General features: G+C 40.7%; 1 protein-coding gene across 1 annotated transcript in view; it reads left to right on the plus strand.

Annotated features, from left to right (window-relative positions):
- Positions 1-25,213, plus strand: part of ipo11 (importin 11) — a 194,003-nt gene that overhangs the window by 98,783 nt on the left and 70,007 nt on the right. The window contains exon 22 of the mRNA XM_072432530.1: positions 8,124-8,200. Coding sequence (XP_072288631.1) covers positions 8,124-8,200 — 77 coding nt within the window. The remainder of the gene's footprint in view (positions 1-8,123; positions 8,201-25,213) is intronic.

The raw sequence follows: 25,213 nt of genomic DNA on the forward strand, positions 1-25,213 counted from the left end.
TCACTTACGTCTACATCGCAATACGAGGTTTCCTCATGATAATACAAATAAATAAGTTACTGATATAACTTTTACTATCACTTTACTTACTACCCATTCTACTCCTATGTCCAAAAACATCAGTAGTCACTCATTTACCCACATTATCACTCCCAGGCCCGTGCCTGCATTTTATTCTAAATTTAAAAACACTTCTGTCTTTTTGTCCTGTACTTTCATCTAGTCATGCATTAAGTCCAAAAAGATAATTTTCCGTCAAGTCCAATAATAAAACAAAACAAAACAAAACAAAACGTAGCTTTGTTCTGTGCACTCAAAAAACACGATACCGTAAAAACACAACTTTTGTCTTCTATGTCGGGGACAGGAAGTGTCCTGTCTGTGATCATCACATTCCCCCAAAATATTGGCCATCTATAAAAATCTGAATTCATCTTCATCTCTTATCAAATTTAATGAAATCTTTATAATTGATTGTTGTCAATCAAACAAAACCCTTAAATTTGTTCTACAGAGCTCTCATTAACTAAAATTTAAAACCAGCTGAGTTTAGCTTTACTTATTTCATCAGTTCAGAGCGTCCTCTGAACTGCTTTCCCTTCTCCTATCTTGTTGACCCCCCTTATCTCCCCCTCTCTGCCACGTCATCTGAGCACACTGGAAGTCTCCCTCCAAAATCCTCTTATGACTTTTCCTTTGTCTTTTTACAGTTTGGGGTGATAATTTTGGCATTATTTGGTCTCGGTCGTCTGAGAGAAATGCTACTTGCTTTACAGTCACGGTTAATGTCAAGCTTCTAGAGAAAATTCCATATTAGATTCCTCCGGACATAAACGTGGTGTTTAAGATTCACCCGTGACTGCAAATTTTAGATCTCTCAGAATAACGCCTTGTGACCCTTGAATGATTAATTGTGATTCTCACACTCGTTAGTGAATCACTTATTAATCCTCATTCACACATTCACACTTCTCTCTTACTTACTTCGCTCGTGCACAGCGCTTACATTCACACATATTTCCTCAGTAATATTAAACTGGGTATTTCCTCAGTAATACCTAACTGCGTATTTCCTCAGTAATATGAAACTGGGTATTTCCTCAGTAATACCTAACTGCCTAAAATATTTCCTCAGTAATATGAAACTGGGTATTTCCTCAGTAATACCTAACTGCCTAAAATATTTCCTCAGTAATATGAAACTGGGTATTTCCTCAGTAATACCTAACTGCCTAAAATATTTCCTCAGTAATATGAAACTGGGTATTTCCTCAGTAATACCTAACTGCGCATAAAAGCATACAATATTTTTCCAGTAAATATCAAACTAATGCATAAAAACGTTTTATGGCTAACTCTTTTTCACACACAATGTTTTGTCTGACCTTCTTTGTCGCCTGTGTTCTCCTGCTGCTTCGAAACGACGCGCTCTCCTCGCGGAGACTGAGGTGCGATGGGCGGCCACGGGAAAAGTGGACTTCCTTTTAGCTGTGCACAGACTTCACCGATTCACCCGTCAATCTCCGCGAAGGGGCTGCTTGTCGTCCGGCTCGATAGGACCAGAAAATGTCATGGAATTAGACATACACCCGATGCTATTCCTTAACACATAGAGAACACAATTCAACTTAGAATATGAAACGACACAGAAAGATCAGACATTTGTATGGCATGCATGGGAGAAAACGCGGGGACTGTGTCAGCCAGGCCGTTGTAAGGAGCCTGGCTGACCCTCCTGCGTCTCACCCCCGCGTCTCACCCTGTTTTTCCCATGCTGGTTGGTTTTATTAGATATTCTGGAATAGGCGGGTCACATTTCTCATTGGTCAGCCTCACATCAAGGCACTTGGTATTTTTCCGTAGAGATCAAGCCTTGGGTAAACATTACCCAGACTCCTCTGGGTTATCACCCCCCCTCCATCTTTACGACCCCTTCACAAATAAATGCTGTCACACACCCGTTCTTCTCTTAGACTAATGATGCAGATAAAATATCACTATTATGCAGATAAAATACATCACAGAAATATAATCATATATTCACATTTTATCACATCTGCCTGTTGTGTTTTTATGTTGTGTTCAACCAGAGAGTTTTATATAACATTCGAGAATCAACAATGGCATTGAAATGGCATCCTTTAATGGTAAAGGCATATTGAACCCAATCAAATGAACAAAAATATTAACAAACTTTTCCCTCTTTTTTTCGGCAGTTCCGTTGTATTCGCACTTCCGGTCCAGCACAGGACTCCGTTGGTTAATAATAAAAATACCGTATTTTGCGCACAAAAAGGCGCACCGGATTATTAAGCGCACCATCAGCTATCTGTGTACCATGTGTACTGGTCCATAAATAAAGCGCACCGGACGATTAAGCGCATAAGATAAACAAAACAGACTGATAAGTCAGAGTCAGTTGAACTTTATGAAACGCGTTCAACTCATTCAGATCAACATTGTTCAACATCAAAACACACTCTGCTATCGCTAACAGACACGTTAGCATATCCAAATCAATTCTCAGTCAAGATCACTTGTAAACAGGTAAAATACAAACACAGAACACACTCTGCTACCGCTAAAAGACACGTTAGCGTATTCACAACAACTCCCAGCCTTGTTCAGTTGCAACACGTAAAATACATCACAATACACTCACTTTTTCTGTTCATTCCTCGTCATCAAATCCTTCAAATGCGCCGAAGTACATCCCGCATAGCTATGACCAGACGTCCTGATTTACCTGGGACAGCCCCGATTGTTTACGTCCCGTGTTCCGGTGCATTTGTCCTGGTTTCGCACATACTTTGTCCCGTGTGTCCCGGTTTAATGTCTGCTGGGGCGCATAATGGTAAAAGCAGCCAAAGCGCCGATAGTGCTCCGTGCTAAAATCTCTTTAGTCATGTGATCCCGCATCTCGGACCCACGCGGCAGTTCAGTGATGATTCCGGCCTTTTGATTCCCACAGTTGACTGATAGTTTAGCCCGTAAGCGCATTTCTAATATTATAAGAGTTCCAATGGTCTCTCGGCAGGCGCCATCTTGGGCCAAGATTCTTGGGGTCCTTCATTTACCGGTAGGTGTAACGTTTTGACAAAGTGTCGCGTGTGCCGTGTGCAGGTAGACTACTGTTCCCAGAATGCATTGCACATGTTGTTGGGACATCCGGTTCCGGAGTACTGTAATCTAATCGCACATCAGCGTCGCATGTCCCAAATCTTCTTTATACACCATGTACCATACAAAATATCTTCGCGGTCAGTAAGCACAACCAGAAATAAACCACATATTATGCGCACCGGACTATTAAGCGCACGGCCGGTTTTTGAGGACGTTAAAGACTTTTACGTGCGCCTTATAGTGCGGAAAATACGGTGTTTAAATTTACATAATTTATTATTAAAAAGTGCTTTTGATAATATGAAGTTCGACCAAATCTATCTAGTTTATATGATCGACGGAGTTTCTGTGGCCATTTTAGGCATTAATGTGCTTCTGCTCATCAATTAACCGCGTGAGTTAAATGAATACTTGTGCTGTTCATGTCCGCATCATGAGGTGGTGCGCATCTGGCACAGCGTGCAGCCAAACAGAGTGGATATAGGAGCAGGCTTTCCTCCTCCCAGCACATTTTCTCAGCAAAATAAGGCAACAATTTTCACCGGGCCATGACTCTTTTTACATTTAAGGCAAATTAGCGCTTTTGTTGAGTAAATCACCAGCGTGTGCGTAAACGAGTGAATTCCGCACATTCTGCGGATTCAGTGGGAAACCATTTGATAATAATAATAATAAATATAGCCGCAAGCGGCAATGATCGGCCCTCGCCACGCCGCCGCCACACCGCCGCCACGCAGCAAGAGGAGGGGGCGCTAACGCGCCCCAATTGTCCTTTTATTACGCCTACTGCTGAATCTGTGACGCTGTCACATCTTCTCCCCTTTGTTTTACCATCAAAAAGCTATTTTATTTTGAATTCTTGGCAAAATGTGCGGCTTTGCCGCACAGACACCGTGACTCTTTGAATGAAAATGTGGATAACTTTTGATGGTCCACCCCTGAAGATGAGTCCCACCAAATTTCAGGTTAATAGGGCTGACGCCCTGGGAGGAGTTTGTGAAAGTCTAAAGTGTAAACATGTTCTGGCGATTTCCCCATTGGAATAACATGAAAGGTTTCGGTCATCGTTGGGCAACGCCATAACAATTATGACATGGGTCTCATTGACTTTTTTGATGGGGATGCTAAAATTGAGTTGTGTGTCAAATTTCATATAATTTCGCAAAACTAAACATTTAACCTCCATATAAAATCTGTAGGGGGCGCTGTGGCGCCAAATGAATTTATTTCACTTCAAGTAGGTTTAGGGCAAAGAGTTTAACAACTGATTCTAATTTGATGCAATTCGGACTTTATCTGCGCAAACGGCAGAAATTTTAAATATGGGAGATTTCTGAAATTTTAGTTACAGTTTGCGGCTTCGCCGCACAGAGACCGTGAGAGGTATCAATGTAATTTGGATAACTTTTGATGTCCCACTCCTCAGTAGCATTTTCACCAAATTTCAGCTTTTTAGGGCCAACGCCCTGGGAGGAGTTCGTAAAAGTACGACGTTTGGAAAAACTCCGAAGTCATGTTTAGCCATTTTTGAAGCAATATGGCCGACATTTGGTTCGGGGGACGGCGTTGCCGTAATAATATTTTTTACTTCTCTTGTCACCATCTACCTCTGCGCCAAATTTCATGATTCTACGATCAGATTTTTTTTGGGTCATTTCCCATCTCTCAATGCATTTTTGGTACATTTGGTGGCGCTGACGCGCCAATTTTTTTTATTTTAGAAAAGGGAAATAGCCAGAATGTAGAGAGGCACGATTTTTAGAGGTGTGCAAATTTTTGTGACTTTTCGTCAATGTTCACTGGGTGAAAAATAGGGGGGTTGGTCCCGAGAAGAAGAAGAAGAAGAAAGAAAGAAAGAAAGAATAATATTCCGATGCGAAAACAATGTTTCCCATTTTTCAAATATCATAAACTATACATTTTCGGAAAGCGCTCGCGCTTTCCTACCTCATGGTGTGGGTCCCTGGTCACTGACGGGTACTTTCGATAATTTTGAGTGGGCTCCGCCCACTTTGTGTTTTTGGCCCTCTATACAGTAATAATGTTCAATTTTTGCATTACATGCTTATATGCACGGAACATGCAAGAGATGGGGAACGTATTCGTGAGCTACTTAGCGCAAATGAGTGCTTTATATGGGGATGACGACCGCGAATGTAAAGTGCTCGTTTAGTGCGAACTTTTGCACGGGCTTCGCCCGTTTACAACGGTAATGTTCCATTTTCCTACAACTAATTAGTATGCACGGGGCGTGCATGAGTGGAGGAGTGCGTTAGTGAGTGTTTGGAAGTGGGCGAGCGCTTCGCGCTCGATTTCGTGCGCACTACGTGCGCACTTTCGCAGCCGTGCTTCGCACGGCCTTACGAGATTAATAGGCCTCTCGCCAGCTTGTGGCGCTCGGGCCTAATAATAATAATAACTTTTATTTATATAGCGCTTTTCAGTGACCCAAAGACGCTGAACATAATAAAAAAAGGGGGGGTATTTACAGACAGGGGGGACAACACGTACAGAACACATTAATATACAGATAAAATGAACAAGACAGAAGAAGTAGAGAGAAAAAGATGGGGATATAACAGGGGGTAGAAGAGTAGGCAATGGGGTAGAGGAGGCTAGGGGTAGGGGAGGTCATAGGCTTGGGTGAAGAGGTATGTTTTTAGGCGGGATTTGAATGTTGTGAGTGAGGGAGAGTGGCGGACAGGTTGGGGGAGGGAGTTCCAGAGTCGGGGTGCTGTTCGGGAGAATGCTCTGTCGCCAAAAGTTTTGAGTCGGGATGTTGGTGAAGTCAGGGTGAGAGAGGAGGAGGATCGGAGAGCTCGGGTGGGGCGGTGGGGGATGAGGAGGTCAGACAGGTAGGGGGGGGCAAGGTGGTGAAGAGCTTTGAAGGTGATTTGACTCGCTTCATATGGCTGATAGACGACACATTTCGCTCTGAACCTCTATTAGTCTTACTTGTTATCTTAATTTAGATTCTTCTTATTCTAAGACAAGCAGTTGAGCTCGTAGTTCCGTTTACAGAAACACGTGGCTGCTCTGTGTTGTTGTCCTTGACCAGGCAAGGTGGGAGCGGGAGCAGCTACATCGAGACTTAAAGGACCACATCAGAGCGCGTTTTAACAAAAGAGGTTTTCATATGGAGCTTAAATGACACTAATGCAATAACTTACTACAGATCATCTACCTCAATGCAAATATGATGACTGTCATGTAAAGTGGGATCGGTGCATCTGATTGGCCCATTTGGCAGATCACTGATCACGTGATTTTTGCCTTGAACTCTATAAATATATGTACATCATAGTGGAGAACCACAGAGTTACATGTTTGGAAGGAGAAATGTCATGTTTTTTCATAACACCATGTCAAAATGCTGACTGACTGTGTGAGAAACTGTGGTTGCCAGAAAGCAAACTGCTATCACCTGTACTGGAACTGTCCTATTGCTCAAGGATATTGGACTGAAATCGATAAAATGCTGCAGAATTCTGAATTATGTATTTGGGCCTCAAAACTCCTGCCATTGACACAATAAATGGATATCTTTGGAGCATACTCCTGAAAAAAGGATGGCACAATCTGCACCCACACATAAGGACTGGACTAACAAAAAAAAAAAAATCACTTTCTGACTTAATTTGAAAATGGACAAATTGACTAGTGTTTTGACTAGATGTGATTTTTTTTTTAGTTCAGTGTGTCCTGATTTTTCTTGTAATTATTCTGTGCTGCTCGTGTTTGTGTGCTCTGCTCTCTTTATGTGTGTATGTTTTTTGTTCTTTATGTTCAAAAATAACTACATAAAAATAATGAATGTTTTAAGTATTGGGGTTAAGTATTTAAGTTATATTAAAGACAAACTATGTAGTGTGTAACTTTGGTGGCAGTAGCTCAGCCGTGCTCGTCTTCTGATCCGGTCGGTGGTTCAACTCCCACTCTGGTAGAGTGGTCAGATCCACTAGCCCACAGGTGCAATTGCAGTGGCCTCAGGGGAATGTTGCCGTTGTGTCCTTGGGCAAGACACTTAACCTGACTCGCCACCAGTGTCTGCGAACACTGGTGTGTGAATATGTGTGTTAATGGGTGACAGGTTCCTTGATGTAAAGCGCTTTGAGTGCCTTGACGGTAGAAAAGAGCTATTTAAATTAGAGCTGGGTTGAAATAATTGATTTTCCGATTTTTCATCGATTCACATATTAATGACCGATTATCATACGTACGTTCAAAGATCTTTTTTTTTTTTTTAATTAAAATTCTTTTCTACATTTCCCTCAGTGAACTTCAATCTACCTTCAAGAAAGATAATTCAGGACTCCTGGATTAACTTTCTTGAAGGTAGATTGACCCTTAACCTTTTCATCAGTCTTCCAGCCATCAGTAACTACCAATACTTGTAAGATTTGCTGTTTAATATTGATATAATACTAGTTTTAATATGTTGCTTCTCTACACAGTCATGAAGTGAAGGAAACGGTTCAAATACATTTTTAATTTTTAATAACATTAACCCCCGGATCAAATCGGAAATCAGATCGAAATCGGAGCGAATCAGATGGGATCTGAGAAATAAAAAAATAAAAATAAAAAAAAATTTGAAACGTAAAAATCGGAATCGAATCGATTCTTGAAATTTGAATCGAAACCCAGCTCTAATTTAAATGTGACCATTTAACTGCAAATGTCAAATTGCAGCCTTATATTTTAATTAAACAGTGTTTCACACCATGTTAAAAAACAAAATGTTAATTAGATTTGAAAAAAGAAATGAAAAGAAATCACAACCATTTAAATTGTTTCCTCAATAAACAAACAAATGTCAAATCCTAGGGTGTAATAAAACTGAAATGAAAATCCAAGTTTCATTAGCTTGTTCATTGGAAGTATTTCTTCTAAAGTTTATAGTTAATAGCGGCAACATGCACTCCTTCTGGTGTAAAAATATACCATTAGCTGTAAAATACTCATATGTCCCTGCGTTTGTCTGTCTTGTTATGGCTCAGGTTGGTGACTCTGGAGAACAGCCCTGCCCTCACCCCCGAGCTGCTCAGAATCTTCCAGAACATGTCGGCTCTTTTCGGTGAGCGCACACACCACACCTCATTGCTCACAGCTCTGCTCTGCTCAGTCATCTCCTTACTTTGTCCTTGAGAGGATAATAAAGGAGGCAAATTATGTAGAGCAAAACTTTATACATTGAATGGTGATCTGACAATCAGGCCGAACGGACACAGGGTCCTTTATGTCTGTATTTATTTATTCATTCGAGAGGGACAGTGTAAATTCATAAACATTTCTGTGAATTTTTACTTTAAATGCAGTCACCGCTTAATGAAAATGAACAACACAGAACACTGGAAACACCTGCCCTTCCTGCTCTATTGTAGATCATGTTTTGCTTATCCAGTTGATTGTCCAAATATTGTGTGTACACAAGCAAAAGAAAATAAAACAGTTGGATGTATTTGAATTTGTGGTCCAGAAAATACATGTGGCATAAAAAGTTACTATCAACTTCATTAAAGTTAATGGAGCTGGAGAAAACAACTGTTGCACTTTGCACATGATATGTTTTCATAGGGCTTTCCAGCAGCCATACTTGACTTGTTGTGCAGCATAAAGCCCTTTATTGAACTGAATTGAAGGGAATTTGAAGGAATGGATAGACCAGTTCCACATCAGGAGCAGTGAACTGTCGCCCGGCCTGTGCAGATTACAGATCCGGCCACAGAACCTCTCCTGAGCTCGCAGGCTGCTGTGACTGCTGGCAGATTGGATGGAAGTGCTTGGGTGATTTACCGCGGGCTGTAGGGACAGATGGGCCTCTGGAGGTGTGTGTGCATGTGTGAGGAAGAGGGTAAGGCTATTGATTTGGTGCTTCATAACAAGTCGGTTGTGCTAATGTGAACATGACTGGAGCCCGGCTGGCTGCAGTGTGAAGTGAGCCGACTGGAGCAGGCACAGAAAGGGAAGACAATGTACCTATACAAACGCTAACAGAACAAAAAGTACATACTCTTTCATTGCATTTGTTTGAATTGTTGAGATCGAAATCTAAAACTTTTAACCGAAATATGCTGGAGAATTTACAAGTGTTTTCAAAAAATGTATAACCAGAGAGTAATCGATACTAAATCTAGGCTCAAAACTAAATATTCACTCGAACAAGAAAAAAAAGGACAAAATTGGATCTCTGTCAACAAGTCTTGAACTATAACTGAACTATTATAATACCACCCGATGACGTTAAATAAACTAAAATGATTTTGTGTTGGAACTATTCAAATGTTTGTTTTTTCTTCCGAGCGCTAAGCCATTTCCTTCGTATCGGAATTTAGTTTGAAATTCTAGCCACGTCACTAAGTGGTCAAAAAGTGGATGATACTAGCCACTATTCAACTTTAAGTAAACTATGGTACTTTTTCCACCTGTAGTATGAACACATGATAACAATTGAATTCTATTCAGCGCATGTGTTTATCTTCAGACTTCTGGAGTCTGGAGATACATTAATATCAGGGCTCAGATTAAGGATTTTCACTTGTATAGCGGCGCTGCTAAACAATCCGTTAATTTTTCGAAATTTGTATAGCAATTTCATAATTGCATAGTAAAACACGAGAGTGACTAACAATCAATATTTTCCATTGATATAACACGATTATTTAAAATGTATTTGTAAACATTCTATTTAAAAAAAAACTCTTTAACTAATTAACTTTTAAAAAAAAATTAAATTTTTTTTCTTTAAATAAAACAGAAAACTTGCAAATAAAATTAGTTGTTGAACAAATTAATCAACACAAAGATCATCAAGGTCAGATGGCCTTATTTACAACTTTCTTCCATATCATCATCAATCAGATGACTATTTGCAGGAGTCTCATTTACATATTGTCATTACACTCACAAAAAATATGTATTAAGCTTCTGATGGAAAAATAAAGGTTGCTGTGGCGTCCATCATGGTGTATTTTATGTGTTATTCAAATTGTACCGATCTATTTGATGTTCTATTCCATTTTTCGTTTTGCTATTTGATGACGGTCCCTAAGTACTCTCGTCTCGACTCCGGCTGCACATTTGATGACGGTCCCTAAGCACTCGTCTCGGCTCCGGCTGCACATTTGATGACGGTCCCTAAGCACTCGTCTCGGCTCCGGCTGCACATTTGATGACGGTCCCTAAGCACTCGTCTCGGCTCCGGCTCCGGCTGCACATTTGGACCCGTGTAATTCGCTGCGCCCAAAATACGCATCTGATTGTTAAAAACGAGGTTCTTGTCACTTGGCAGTATAAATATGAATATTTTGGCTGCGTATGATCTGCAAAGACTTTTGCGTTTAGGAGCTATTGACCTCGGAAGTCTGAATCTGACGCAAACTTTAGCGCACGTGGCTCCTCCCACTTTCAGACTCGCGATCTGAGGCAGCAGCGGGACTCGTCATGTCAACACAGTCTACATTGATATTATTGACGATCGATTGACGAGTGATCAGTACTTTTAGGCGCTTTGGATATACAATTGAACACGCATTTTTTGTATCGCAAAAGCTGCGATACAAAAACAGTTTTTTTTATGACGAATGCATCGCATTTGAGATATCGCTTATTCTGAACCCTGAATATGATAATAATATTCATATTGCCTGGAGTTCTTTAAATAGGACAAGTGCATCAATGTATCAGTTGGGTCTTTTTCATGGTACACATCATTATTTTCTTTTTATAGCTGCTTTTTTTGTTGACTTATTGTTGTAATTCTCTGGTTTAGTTGCTTTTTAGACATTATAGTACTAATAATTACATAAAAACTGTCTTTACCAAAACATTTTATGCCAAATTTGCCTATTCGGAGAATATATTTTTCTCTCTTCCCTCCAGCGTATTGGTCGTTCAGTATTCCAGGCCCGTTATCATCTCTGGCAGTTTTTCACGCGAACATCCGGCGCTTCATTTATTTAGTCCGTGGAGAGTGGTGGAGGGATGTGGATCATTCAGAGGCACTGGCTGGCTTTGGAGTCACAGTGCCAGGTATGTGGCCTGGGCTGTCCGATAAAGAAACACACTCCATCACTCTGAAGTAGAGCAGCAAATTCTCTAATTATAACGTCAGAATTCCCTGCCTCTGCTAAATGCTCTTACTAGCTCCGTCCTCTGTATCGCTGCCACCGCAATTCACTCAACGCTGCTGCTGGGTTTGGTGTTGTGCATAGTCATGATGAATGGTAGGAATTGCTCTATGCTTTTGTTGGCATTATACGCATGAGTGTGAACAGTTATAGACACCATTAGTTTCCATCTTTCCCCCCATATTGCATTACCCGGTCGTTCCATTTTATTATCGAGTTCTACTAAATCTTGCCCGTTTCAAATGGAGGAGCATACCCCAAAAGAAACGGCTTAAATCACTTTGCACTAAATGTAATATTCCTCAAAATTGATTGTAGACTCTTGTGCTCTTTTAGATATTTAGTTTCTGATAAGTGCTCCTGTCTTATTTCTCTGCTATTTGTGCTGCTGCCTATTGACCAGGTTGTTGGTGTAAATGAGAATTGGCAAAAAAATACCCACGAGTGCTTTTGCTGTCAGAAGTGGCCTGATGATTGCTGAAAGACTGAATGTTAACCTGTCCACCTGTGTGAGTCTAATCTCAGTATAAATGCAGATGTTCTGTGAAGGCCACAGATGAGAGAGAATGTTGGGACATTTTGATATTTGTTTTGATGGATGCAAGGAACACAATGTTCAAAATAATTTCATATTTTGAACGTAAAGCTTTTGTCACTTCAGAGTTACTTTTTCTTTTTTTAAACTGATGAATTCTACAACATTTTGTTTCTAAGCACGATGCAAAGTATACAGTATTCTATTCTACGTTTTTAAAATGAATGGGGAGTGTTTTCTATTCAATGGAATTTCTCCATTGTGCGGCAGGAATAAAGATTCTCTTTTCTTATCTTAACTTATCTTATTAAATTGCAAATTGCTACTTTATTATCCATTCACATTTGATGGTTTAAGCTAGATCTCTACATCATCAGCTGCCCCCTGACCCAGGGTGCGTAGGCTGTAATGTGTTTGATTACAAACACATAATGGTTTTTCTTTTCCCTCTTAGGGTCACATCCATTAGGCACAGGCAGCAGTCATTCTTTATAGCTCAACTATTCAAACCCTGCCATTACGTTAATGGAAGAAGAAATTGAGCAATACATAATACTTCTCCAAGGCAAAATCCCATCAGTCAGCTATTACTCTATATGACACCCCATCCTTTCAGATAAGAGGAGATCTCTCGGGCTCATCACGTGCTTGAAGGGACTCGAAGTGAACAGCCTTTTTCTGTGGAGTATAAAACGTCTCCATCATAAAAGAACTTTGTGTTATAGCCTTTCGGACACGATACGAGTTCCTTTTAGAGCTTTTACACATGGCACTGATATATCTGTGCATGAGCTGAACAATTTTGAAAAGTGCATTGTAAAAGCCGAACTTTGTAACAAAAATCAGACCACAACATTGTTCTAAAGTTAGCGGCTAAAACATTCTTGCGTTTGAGTACTAGTGATGTTCTAACGCGTTTGTGAGAGATGGGAGCAAATAATACAGATTCCCTTTCACAATATGAAAATCATCAACCTTTAACTAAGTTTCGACATGCAGACATTTTGTTTTTGCTAAATGCATAATTAAATGATTGCAGCCTTAACAATTTGCTAATTGCAACCATTCAGTTAAATTTGATTGAAATCGACCTCGCAGCCATATTCTGTGCAGAGCTGGATTTGATTGTCTGAGTGTCTAATCTTCTGTTGAAAAAGTGAAGTAAAATGATAGTCAGGTATTTTCTGAATGTAAAAGCATTGTGTTGGTTATGACTGTGGTGTTTACTGGACACAGGTGGCCTCTCATCACAGCTGTCATCACACACATGGAATATCCCTGTAAGACTTGATTCCTGCCACTTCACTGAATCCCTTGCTGAGCTTTTGAAGCCTTTCTTCTTTCAAGCATGATTACTCACCCGTGGCTTTTCAGAGACCTACTCAGTCTAGCACCAAAGGGAGACGGCCTCTTTGAGATTCACTTGCCTGCTTTTTTTTTATTTTTTCAAAAGTTTGTAGATGAAACCCTGATCATAGTCAAAACTTCCCAGCTCCATCTTTTTTATACATTTATTTGGTTTCTACATTTTCGTCCGTGTTTACCAACCAAGATACTCTCGATTAACTGCATTATTGTGACTGATATTCTTATCCATCCCCTGTTTATTATATTATGCCACTTCAGTCCAGTGTAATTACAACTTCAGTCACCATTAGTTGTAGATCTTTATTATTCTATTTTATGTTAATTTTGTCAACAAGTTTTTTGGCACTTATTACAGTTTTTTTTCTTTTTTTTCATCGTGTGTTGTATGGGGATACTTTCTGTCGACCGTCTCATGTTCTACGTTTCCATCTAAGGCCCAAAGTCACTGGGATAGGCTCCAGTGATCCGCGGCCGCTAACAGGAACAAGCGGTAGAAAATGAATGACTGAATAAGATGAGAGAAGGCATGAAACTTTACTGTCCCACAACGAGAAATTTGTCTAGAAACAGAAAAAGAAAAACATGCTGCAAATCTCAAATACAGCAATATAAGGCTAGGACTTTCAGAAGACTTTCATGGCTGAAAGCGGGACCAAAATGTCTTCCTCAGGGACACAACAGCATTTTCCTTGTTCAACAGGAATTGAAAATGTTCCATACGGTATCAGCTGGATGTGTGCAAACAAATATTGTCGTGGGGATAACTAACAAACATACGTGCACTCAGAAACAAATGAAAAGTATATCTCGGGCATGTCACTCTACACATTGAGTGCGGTGAGAAACAGAATTTGCCCTGTCTATACGCCTGCCGTTTGTCTGTAGCATCTTTGATCATATTTTCTACACCGTCATATGCAGGGCTGACAAAAAGCCCAGTGAGTCAACCAAAGTTTTCTCCGTGATCCCAGTAATCATTAGATGTGGTTATCACAGTCGGACACGGAGCTCATTTCGCTGCTAATGTTGTTAACCTCTGCGAATGGTGCAGTATATGCCCAGGCCTATTGTGGGCTTTACTGACTAGGGCTCAATCAGCGCTTTAACAGCTGGTTTGGGGAGAATTTGATTAGAATGGCATTAACCCAAAATTACCCCTTTGGAAACAAGTGGTTGCTGTATTGGATTTATTAAAGTGTTTGTATGCTGAGCCATAATAATGAAGCAAAATATTAAGCCAAATTTAACCACAGCGCATATTAACATATTAAAAGTGTGTTTCAGATCCTTTTTGTAGTACTGCCTGTCTTCTGTATTCCTCTTTAGCAAAATAAGTATTGTTAGTTGACAAATCATTTTTTCAATCTTTAGCCCAACCCTTATTTTTTGAGGGTGGTATATTCTACTTAATTCATGTTTTGAAAATGTGCACATTTTAGAGTGAAATATATAAACACACAGATTAGTCTCAATTTTCTTTTCACTGCCGATACAGATTGTTCCAGAGTATCCAGAGAAATCCATGGCTGATGAGCTCTGCAGATACTTAGAGGCCGTTTTTTAGGGCAGATTTTGGAAAATCTCCAAAATTCGCCTTAAAGAGCAGTGCAGTTTTGTCCATGCAAAACTCGACACACTCTTTGCACTTGCGCATTACGATAAGGCTTTATGTGTATTCTTTTGCGAGTCCTTGAGAATTAAGGCTGATAGCCGGAACGCTAAGAATGTAAACTATCAGCCCAATATATTGGCCTTATCTCTAGTGATAGTTCGCTGATACTTGAACCTTCTTGAACATTGGATTGGACGGCATGAACTTATCTTCAGAGTGACGGAATGAAGGCGTCGAATTGTATTGCCCTAATTTCGCACACGGTGGTCTCATTTGGGTCGGTGGTGGCGGCGTGGAAACCATAGCGGCTCCAAAATTAGGCAGTTGGAGTTATTTGTCAGGCTGTTAGTATTCAGCCAAGGGTGGTCTGGATCCATTTGCACAAGTGAGGAGGAAGATGATGAAAGTCTTATCAAGCTCTGTGCCGGCTGACCTGCTTTGAGCCCACAATGAGGATTCAATTTATTTCTCCCTGAACAGTGGTGCCTGTACCTGCCTGTGTATTGATATTCAGACAGAACTCCCCCTCAGAGGATATTGCTACAATAGTGTACAGCTTATCGGCGAGACGGGCCGGAACATTATGAGGACCTGCCCGGACTGAAAGATGTTCTCTGCTTGGGCAACGTCACTCAGAGATGGAAGATTAGCGAATATTTGTGCTGGACGTTTAACAGGCTGGTTTAGGTCACATGGCTCATCTGGTAAGACTAAAAGTATGAAGAGTTGATAAATTGGGGCAGTTCCAGTTTTCCCCATTGATCGTGAACATGCACAAGGCTTTACTCCAGCGTGGTTCATCTGAAAAAGATCCTGGGTCAAGATTACGTAAGGCTCCTGCAGGGTGCTCAGTGGCACTGCTGAACTATGGGTAAAAAGAAGAATCTATAGTGTGTGGTGACACTGATAATTGTTCAAATGGGAAGTATAATTATAAACTCTAATGAACAAAATCTTGAAAAGGTTAAAGGTTGAATGGACGATTTTTTTGGCCCAAATCTGAGTCTCATTTCCTCGTGGCGCGGACTGCCGATTAGTCCTGCCACGTATCAATCACAGAACGCACCTACTGCTCACCTGCAGCCTCGTGCGGCTCGTCCCCCGAGAGCAGCACTTTCCGCGTGTCTAAGCGCATTGATCTATCATAATATAGTTCCCTCAGTGTACGGGACAAAATGAAGACAGAGAAAGACGGTTCGAGCTGACTCAGAAGAAGACGGAAATCTACGGGAGATGAGAGATGCGATGCGATCCGTCGCGCTAATAAACAAACGCACGTGTGTGTTGTATCAGTCCACACGGGGGAGTGCGCATGCGTTCTCAAATCGCTGGGAGTAGTCTGACTTGTCATATGCACTTTTAAATACATGATTTTTATTAAAAAAGACTCACCAGAAAAGGGTTGCCTTGTCATACCATATTACCCAGGTTAAGCAGTGAAGGCATATTATGTGAAGCTGCGGTTATAGGGAAATACTTTTTACGGTAAACAAATAATTCCCCTAACAATAATTCTGAAGAAAAAACACCAATAGACTTTCAACTCTTTGAAATTGAAGTATTATTATTTATTTTTTGAGAAAAATAAAAATACAATATAAAAAACTAAATGGCACATAAATATAGGCTTGCAGCAGGTATGCCCTCAACAGTCAAACGGCAAAAAGCTCCTCTTGGGTAATACCATAGAGCCTGGTGCCTTTTTGCACCAGATGGAATGCCACATTCACTGTCGGTGTTAGCTAAAGTAATAGCTGTTTACTCTCCCGACTTGTGGAGGCAATCTTACGGGCTGCGGTTGACTAAACGAAGCATCATGTTTGTGTCGGTGGAGTCCCAGTGGCCCCGGCTCAAAGCAGTGATCTGAAAGGTGCTGATCAGTTATCACCAGAGGGAAGTCTGCATAAAGCTCCAGGCTAAATGCAACTTAGAGCCACTCATACAGCTGGGATTTAACTACTCTTAACATACTACTTGAAGTGCAAGTGCATTGACTGAGTGTAAACTTTTTTTATGGCTCGCTGGCAGGCACATGGAACCGTTTAGTAAAACATTAACATTTTTAGGCTACATTTCTAACATTAATATCTTTGTACTTTAACCAAGTCAGAGGCTGCATCCAAATGTCCTCACTATTCTCTACATTTAGCCCTTGCCATTTTTAGTTCTGTCCAAGTGTTCAATAGGTGAAAAAGTAGTGCACTCTAATCTTCCCAAATACAGCTGCGAGACTCATAGAAAAAACTATGGACAACAAGAGGTTTTTAACTGGCTACAACATGATGAATGAAAGGAAATTGATAGAGCTGTTTTAACAAAGACCCTTTAAATAAATCGGTACAATATAAAGTTGCTAATGTTAGCTGCTTACCTTTAGCTTGAGATGTCAAGAGATTGATAATTTATAAGAGTGTGAATCAATTATATTTTCCATTGGGCCAGATTTTTCAGTGTGCCATTGTCTGGAGGCCAGACTACAAAACTGAACCACCATTTTATTATATCTCTAATATCCACAAATAACTCTCCATGGTACTATTCAACAGAAATCTGTCACTCTGTCTCATAAAAACAGGACTAATGCAGAACTAAGCAAAGACCAACCCAGTGTCAAATCAAAAAACATACTTGAATTAGAACAGATAGAACCCTGTCCTGAAACAAGACTAAACATTGTTGGTCACATTAGGCTTGATTTAACATTATCACTAGACCACAGGATCTGAAACGGACATTAAGACCTTAAATTTATTTAACATTTGATTAATTTGATGTTAAATCATAGTATAGTAGGGTGCTGCGCTAACATAATGCACTTAGGACGAACTCATGGTATCTTGACTAAAACTTGTATATCATAAAGATATGTGTGCCCAATGTATTTGATCAATGTTTATCTCAGAAATTGAGTTTAGCAGACTTTTTTTTGCATCTAGATGCCAGTCACATGCCCTGCATTAATGAGCTGTGAATTGATCTGAATGAGTTCATTATAGAGTCTGCTAAGGGTGGGGTGCAGAGTTATGTAGTGAATGAGGGGTTTTGGATGAGAGACATTCGGATTCAGCCAACAAATGTCACCATCAAACCAAAACAAGAAGAGCCAAGTAAAAGTGAGGCTTACAAGAGGACTTGCCTGTAGTTGTCTCTCCCTGGATGCGGAGTCTCCTGCTCACCTGACAAGCTCTCTGTGCTTCATTCATAAATAATGTATTGTTGATAGATACTTTAAATCATTATATAATACTCTATACTATATAGGAGTTTTTGTTTATAAGAGTTTTGTTTATAAGAGTTTTTCTATTAAGAGTGTTTTTTAAACTTCCTATAATTATCTGTCCTTTTCCTCTGTATCTACCTGCGTTGCAACAATGAAATTTCCCCATGTGTGGACAATAAAGGAATATCTTATCTTATACTTATTATCTATCACGGTAAGAAATTAATGAAAATATTCTAGGCCTAAATTGTATAAAAAGAGCCTAAACCCCTTTGGCCGTTTCAGTTTTCTCGTTGTCATGAAAACTCCTGTTGTGGAACGTGTGAGGCATTTCAAAGTGTCACAGAAATCCTTTTGACTCTAGACCCACTCCTAGTGCATATTTAATCAAATTAATCGTCATGTTTCGAACCATTTTCACTCAGTTCATAGTTATCGTGTGACAAGAGGGAAGTTTGATTTGAAATGGGTTTTATAATTATTGTTCATAAGTTTTCAACAGCTGGATAGATCACTGCAAAACCAAATCTTTAAAGAGCCTCATCCATCAAGCCTGTATTTTGTTCCACTGAGGAGAAAAGGTTTAATGAGGCTGCAAATACATTACAGGAGAGCCACTGTTTCAAGAGCTGTTGCACTGCGACCGCGCCAGTGCTGCTGTAAAGTTTCTTCCTACAATTTTAAGCATACACAGTGTAATTAAGGGTTTGTGTGTTTGGAATGACTTCACCGTGCAATGTTTTATGTAAATGCAGATTATGATCTATTCAATTTAGTGATTAAATGATTAAAGCCCTATTTTCAAATGTACTTCGATATGGCATGAATACAGATTTTAATGTAATGTTTATACCTTTTTATGTGTAAGTGAACATGATGAAGAACTCGACTGAAGCAAACAAACCAGCTCCAAACCAGGGTTAGGTCATCTCTTAAGCCCTTTACAAACATGCTCGTTCATACAGACCCAGCTTGCTCAGATGCAGAGCGCTTTGTACATAATCACAGCCACTTTAAAGTTGTATGATAAGTTGATAAGTCGTCACCTCCCGCTGGACGCACTCCCTCTGTGTGCAATGTGAAATACAGAAGTAACACCGACTTACTTGACATGCTTGTACTGCACCCTGAGATCACCCAGGAATTCAGATTCAGCTGTTGCAGGTCTATAATATTGGCACAGGTAAAATGAAAAATACCAATCTGTAATAATGTTGATTAAAAATGTACTGGTAAAATAAATTGATTAAATTATTCTTTGTACAATAAGAGAAACTTTTTGGTTAAGGTTCATTCTGTCATCCACTTTATCTTATTTCATTTTGTCAACCTTTATTTAACCAGGTAAAACCCACTGAAATCAAAACCTCTTTTACTCTTCTTTTTTTTTGCATTTAAATGCACAGACAGTTTTTGTGGGATTCAGCATGGGAGAATGCTCACTTCCCCCAATCGGTCCACACTTGAGGAACCGACGAGCCATAAATGTCATGTGAGTGCATGGTGAAGGGCGCACAACTACAAATAGTCTTATAGTTTAAAGTCATCCAGTGAGTAAACCTCCAGGTAGTCAGAGAGGGCCACTCAGCCCTGGCACACAGTTCACAGTGATGGTTTACCACAACCTGTTACAAAATGCAGTAAAAATACCTAAAGATTGTATAAAGTTTAAAAATATTTTACTTATTAACTTTCCACTACAGGTATTTTTATACAATTTAGTTGAGTTTAGCTGATCTCAAAGGCATCTTCTTCAATCATAAAGTTGTCCTCTATCATTTTGTGTTGCACATCACTAAGGCCATGGCTTCCCCTTTGTCAAATAAACCTCGTGCACTTGTTCTCCCCCCTGAGCAGTTAGATGTATTTGATGTTCTCTTTTAACAATAACCTTCACTTGACCACACAGAAGTTATTGTTGTTGCTTGGCTTTCATCATTTGCCTTGGCGTGTCCCCGTCAACAATTTGTGCTCCTGCACAAATTGCACATTGTGCACATCTTTGGAGTTGATTGTAGTTATAGCTACCACAGACAGAGAAATGCTTTCTGCCTTTGTGAGTATACGCGCGGACTCGAGTGCTGACTAAATGTTCTCTTAACATGCATTATGAATATGCACGTTGCTGACTTGCAGCCATATGGCCGTTACAATGCTATTGTATCAGCATATGGCAGCAGGGGAAATACTTAGCATATGACAACATGAATATCAAGTGAAGCAACATTTTTCTCTCGTTATTCAGACAGCATTAAGTGCAAGTATTAATAGTATAATTTCATTTGAATTATGCCTAAAGCAAAACCCAACCATTTCATCTTACCACAGCAATGTTCAGCCATTCAATGTCAAAATCATATTATACAAACACATTTACAGAGGGGATATCTTATATAGTGTTTGACTAAATTTGATCTTTTTGTCTAAGAAGGATCGACACTTCTTCTACCTCTGGAGTTTGCAGAGTTGTTTAGAAGTGACACAGAGGAAGAAAAATTCAATGGATTTAGTGATTTGGGGTAAAACTGATGCTTTGGTAAACTTGTTAGCATGTTCTTTATGCTATAGTTATCTGAATAACTGTTAATATGTTAACATGTAGCTGAAGGTGTTACGTTGGCATACATATTATTTTAAATTGCATTTCAAGAGGAAATGTCTGTTGGTGTCATGGATTTTATCAAATAAATTGCCCCCCAAAATGCGACTTATACTCCAGTGCCACTTATGTATGTTTTTTCTTCTCTATTATGATTTTTTTGGCTGGTGTGATTTATAGTTTGGAAAATACGGTAATTAAAACATGAGATGTAGAGGGTTGGATAATTCACAAATCTATGACTTGTATAATACATTTTATTGTAGTTTGCAAATCATTTTTACCCATTTTATAAAATATGGATGCATTTAGAATCAGAATCGAAAGGGCAGGTGCGGGCAGCGCGGGGGGCGGGCGTGGGGCGGTTGTCGCAGAAAAGTTGGAAAAGCTTTTTTGCGGCAAGACAATCGAGAGATTACGCTCGAGTAACATACCTACGTACTACCCGGAAGAAGGACTAAAAACAAAAACGCATGAGGTTTCGGCCAATCACAGAAGACGTGAGATTCTCACAAAAGCACGTGTTCTGCTTCTGTCATTCTGACAGCAGGTCTAAGGTCTCAACGCAGGCAATTGACAATTACAATTTTTGACTTGAAACATTAGTTTCTCATTAAAGCATCCTCTTGAGACAATCTCAATGTGGTCATCTCACATTTTCAGATTGTGAGAGGGAGTTCTCCACTTTATGGAGAATAAAGACCAAGTCAAGGAATTCCCTGTCAACAAAGATGCTGGTGAACCTGATGCTCCTGGCAACTGAAGGTCCAAATAACCCTGATGGTCTTGACTTAGGCTGCCTCTGTCCAATGGATGAAAAGGCCAAGAAGAGTTGATGTATCCGAATTATTTCAGCATTATACTGCCATTAGCTAAAACTGTACACGTTTTCATTACAGTGATCCCTCGCTATAACGCGGTTCACTTTTCACGGTCTCGTTGCTTCGCGGATTTGCATCATGCATTGTGTTCTGCATTCTGATTGGCTAAACAGTCTCTCTGCGTCTTCTCTACCTGTGTGTCGATAACGTAAGGGATTAATATGTACACGTACGTAAAACCGCTTGCCAATTTGAAGTTTGCAAGGCCGGTGAGAGAGCGCGCGTGTGAGCTGCAGGACACGCCGGTGAGAGCGGCGGCGCCGCGCGTGAGAGGCCGGTGAGAGCGGCGGCGGCGCCGCGCGTGAGAGGCCGGTGAGAGCGGCGGCGGCGCCGCGCGTGAGAGGCCGGTGAGAGCGGCGGCACCGCGCGTGAGAGGCCGGTGAGAGCGGCGGCGGCGCCGCCGCGCGTGAGAGGCCGGTGAGAGCGGCGGCGCGCGTGAGAGGCCGGTGAGAGCGGCGGCGCGCGTGAGAGGCCGGTGAGAGCGGCGGCGCGCGTGAGAGGCCGGTGAGAGCGGTGGCGCCGCGCGTGAGCTTCAATGTTTTATGGAGTATTTCATTGTATAATAACTGTAAAAAAATAAAGGTTTCTACTTCGCCTATTGCGGGTTCGTTTTGGAACGTAACCCCCGTGATAAACGAGGGTTCACTGTATTGTGTATTATACAGTGTCCATTGGCAATACATTTAAATGACTATGGTAGAAAAAGCTTCAGTTGTAGTCATCTGGACTCAGTTAGAAAAAATAGACGTTTCGACCCTCATCCAAGAGTCATTGTCAATAAAAGAATTTAGATCGAGAACTCCGATATTAATACTGTTCTGTGGTAAGACCCGCCCATTGGGCGGAGCCTTCCTGAAGTAGAAGGAGTTGTTTGTTTCAACAGAAACTCCCCCCTTGTAACTACCGAGCTAGCCTATTCAGAATTTAATGGGCTATTAGAATCCTCTTTGTCTTTGTGAGACCCTGGCTCAACCACCCTGAGTACCTGATTAGCATCTAAATGTCCTGGTCCTGGTCCACTACCTTTCCAGGGGTTCAGTATACCATTATAGATACCAGGAAGATTGAATCTTAGCCCTCCATTTCTGTTTAAAGAAGGTCTTTCTTTTTTAACAATAATAGCTTCCTTGACTCCTCTTTCAAACCATCTTTTCTCCCTGCTTAAAACCTTCACCTCACCGTCTTCAAACGAGTGATTAGAGGCTTCAAGATGGAGATGCACGGCGCTCTGTGGTCCTGAACTTGTATTTCTTCTGTGCTGATAAACCATGAGGTCATCTGGGTCCAGTTGGAGATGTTTCACTTTATCCACAAAGTTGTGCGTGAAACATCTCCAACTGGACCCAGATGACCTCATGGTTTCATATGATGTTGTGTCCCTGTTCACCTGCATCCCGACCTCGGATGCAGTAGCAGCAGTGAGGATCAGACTGCAGGAAGACACCACCCTACAGGAAAGGACCAAACTGACACCTGAACACATATGTGACTGAACGTGGCCAATCCAGTTACATGTCTACCCGGAGACATTTTGAGTCATTCACAGATTCTGAAAGTGTGAATTCAAAGCTTTCCAATGATGTCTCACTCATGTAGATCTGATAATATTTGAGTAAGTTGTGGTCATTTGAATGTATACAACTCTCAAACCCATTCACTGAGAAAACGGCTTCCAAAGTTTCTCACCGGAGTGAGCCCAGAGTCACAGGGGGCGGGGCTCATTTGCATCTCATTGAGATAAGCCCTCCCCCCTGTCACACTGACACCACCTTCCCCTACAGCTGTCACTCAAGACTCAAGAGGAGTGTTGTTATTGATGGTAACTGGACTTGAATCAGAATTAGAAGTTACTATATTAAAATGGAAATACTTGGATTACAAAAGGCCCTGAATAGAATCAAAGAATCAGAATGAGAATAGGGTTCATTGCATTTGTCGATAAACATAATTCACAGGTGATTCAGTGCACCAACAATGGTGCACTGAATGATTCAACACAAACAACAAAAAGATAAGATAAGATAAAATAGCCTTTAATGTTACAACGCAGTAGATACAGGGGGAAAGGACAGTAACTTATAGGAAGTTTAAAAAACACTCTTAATAGAAGAACTCTTATAAACAGATGCCAGGGCCAGGTATACGAACTGCAACGGGTCCATGGCTTTGAATATATGAGATATGAGATAATAGATATGATATGTACACCACCAGAGTCCAATTACATCAGAGATCACATCCTCATCCTCTTCTTCGTCTGTGCACTCTTCTGTGCTGTGACTCTCGGCTCTTGGTATCAAAGCTGTAAACAAATAACAGGACATTTAAGAAATGGCTAACTATTTCACATAAAACACTCATTAACTATTTATTTTTTTAACACAATGTGAGAGTTTCAATATAAATACCTGAAGTGCTGATAACTCTTGATCTTTGGAAGCCGTCTGAAGAAGTGGGATATTGAGGTGAGACTCAGGAGAGCTGTTTTCCACTACCTAATGACAAGGGCGACACTGTAAAAAAATGAGAACAGAAGAAACATATCTTAAGCAGAGAGCAGCACTGAAGTTTTGCCAGGCTAATGTTTACACATTACAGTAGTCAAATAATATAAACTAACCTCAGCGATGTCTTCCAAAGTGTCAACCCTGGTCTTCATGTATGCTCGCTTGATAAGTCCAAAGCCGCAATCAGGGGAGAATTTGGTGTGGCCAGCAATGAGGAAGTGGATGTCCATTGTGTAGTGAAGCTTGGCCCCGTCAGACAAGTAAGATTCTAAAGTGATCACGAGACCGCCTTAAAACACAGCAATAATTTAGTAGTAAAGTAAAAGTGTACCTAAGTAAACAGTTCCGTTGCAATGTAGTCCAGGAAATGTAAGCTCTGAAGACTGTGCTCTGCAGACGGTCTGGAGTAATGAGCACGGAGCACGCAGCTGTAGCCATGCGGATCACAGCTGATTGGTGGAAAATGTAAACAATACGTTGGCTAGAAAAAGGTGACGCCCCCCAGGAGAGCAGGAAAAAGACCCGAAAACTCCACATTTTTAACAGCTTAATGTATACGTTTAAGACAACCAATAGTGTTATCTGAAGCACACAGGGGCTTATTCATAACTTCAACTAGCACATTCTGCAAAAAAACGAAAATCACAAATTTGGGGAAAAAAAGGTAAAATGCTGTTTTTCTCAGTTTCACCGAGGCCGACATGGTCCGACAATTCCCGTGGCGAGTCACATATGTAAACTGTTGGACATCTGTCTGAACACCACTTACTTTCAATTCCGGGGACAATTTTACAGACAGATTCATGGCTGTGCCATGGGCTCGCCCGTCTCTCCCATAGTGGCCAACCTGTACATGGAGCACTTTGAGAAGAAGGCACTGGCCTCATTCTCAGGCATAGCCCCAAAACTGTGGCTTCGCTATGTCGATGATACGTTTGTAACAATCAAGAAACAAGAGCTGGAAACCTTCTCTGAGCACATCAATGCTGTGGACCCACATATCAGGTTTACAAGAGAAGACGCTAAGGAGAATCGCTTGGCCTTTCTTGATTGTGCCACGATCAGAGGAGAGGACGGGAAACTCCAAATAGAAGTATATAGGAAACCTACACACACGGACCAGTATCTGGTCTTTGGTTCCAACCACCCACTACAGCACAAGCTGGGTGTGATCAGAACCTTACAACAGAGCTCAAGGTGTGCCCACCAGCTCAGAGGGTTAAGAGGAAAGAGGAAAAA

Source organism: Eucyclogobius newberryi, unplaced genomic scaffold (assembly GCF_026437365.1).
Source record: "Eucyclogobius newberryi isolate DKJ021-1_F unplaced genomic scaffold, fEucNew1.0.hap1 SCAF_6, whole genome shotgun sequence".
In the NCBI taxonomy this organism is placed as follows: Eukaryota; Metazoa; Chordata; class Actinopteri; order Gobiiformes; family Gobiidae; genus Eucyclogobius; species Eucyclogobius newberryi.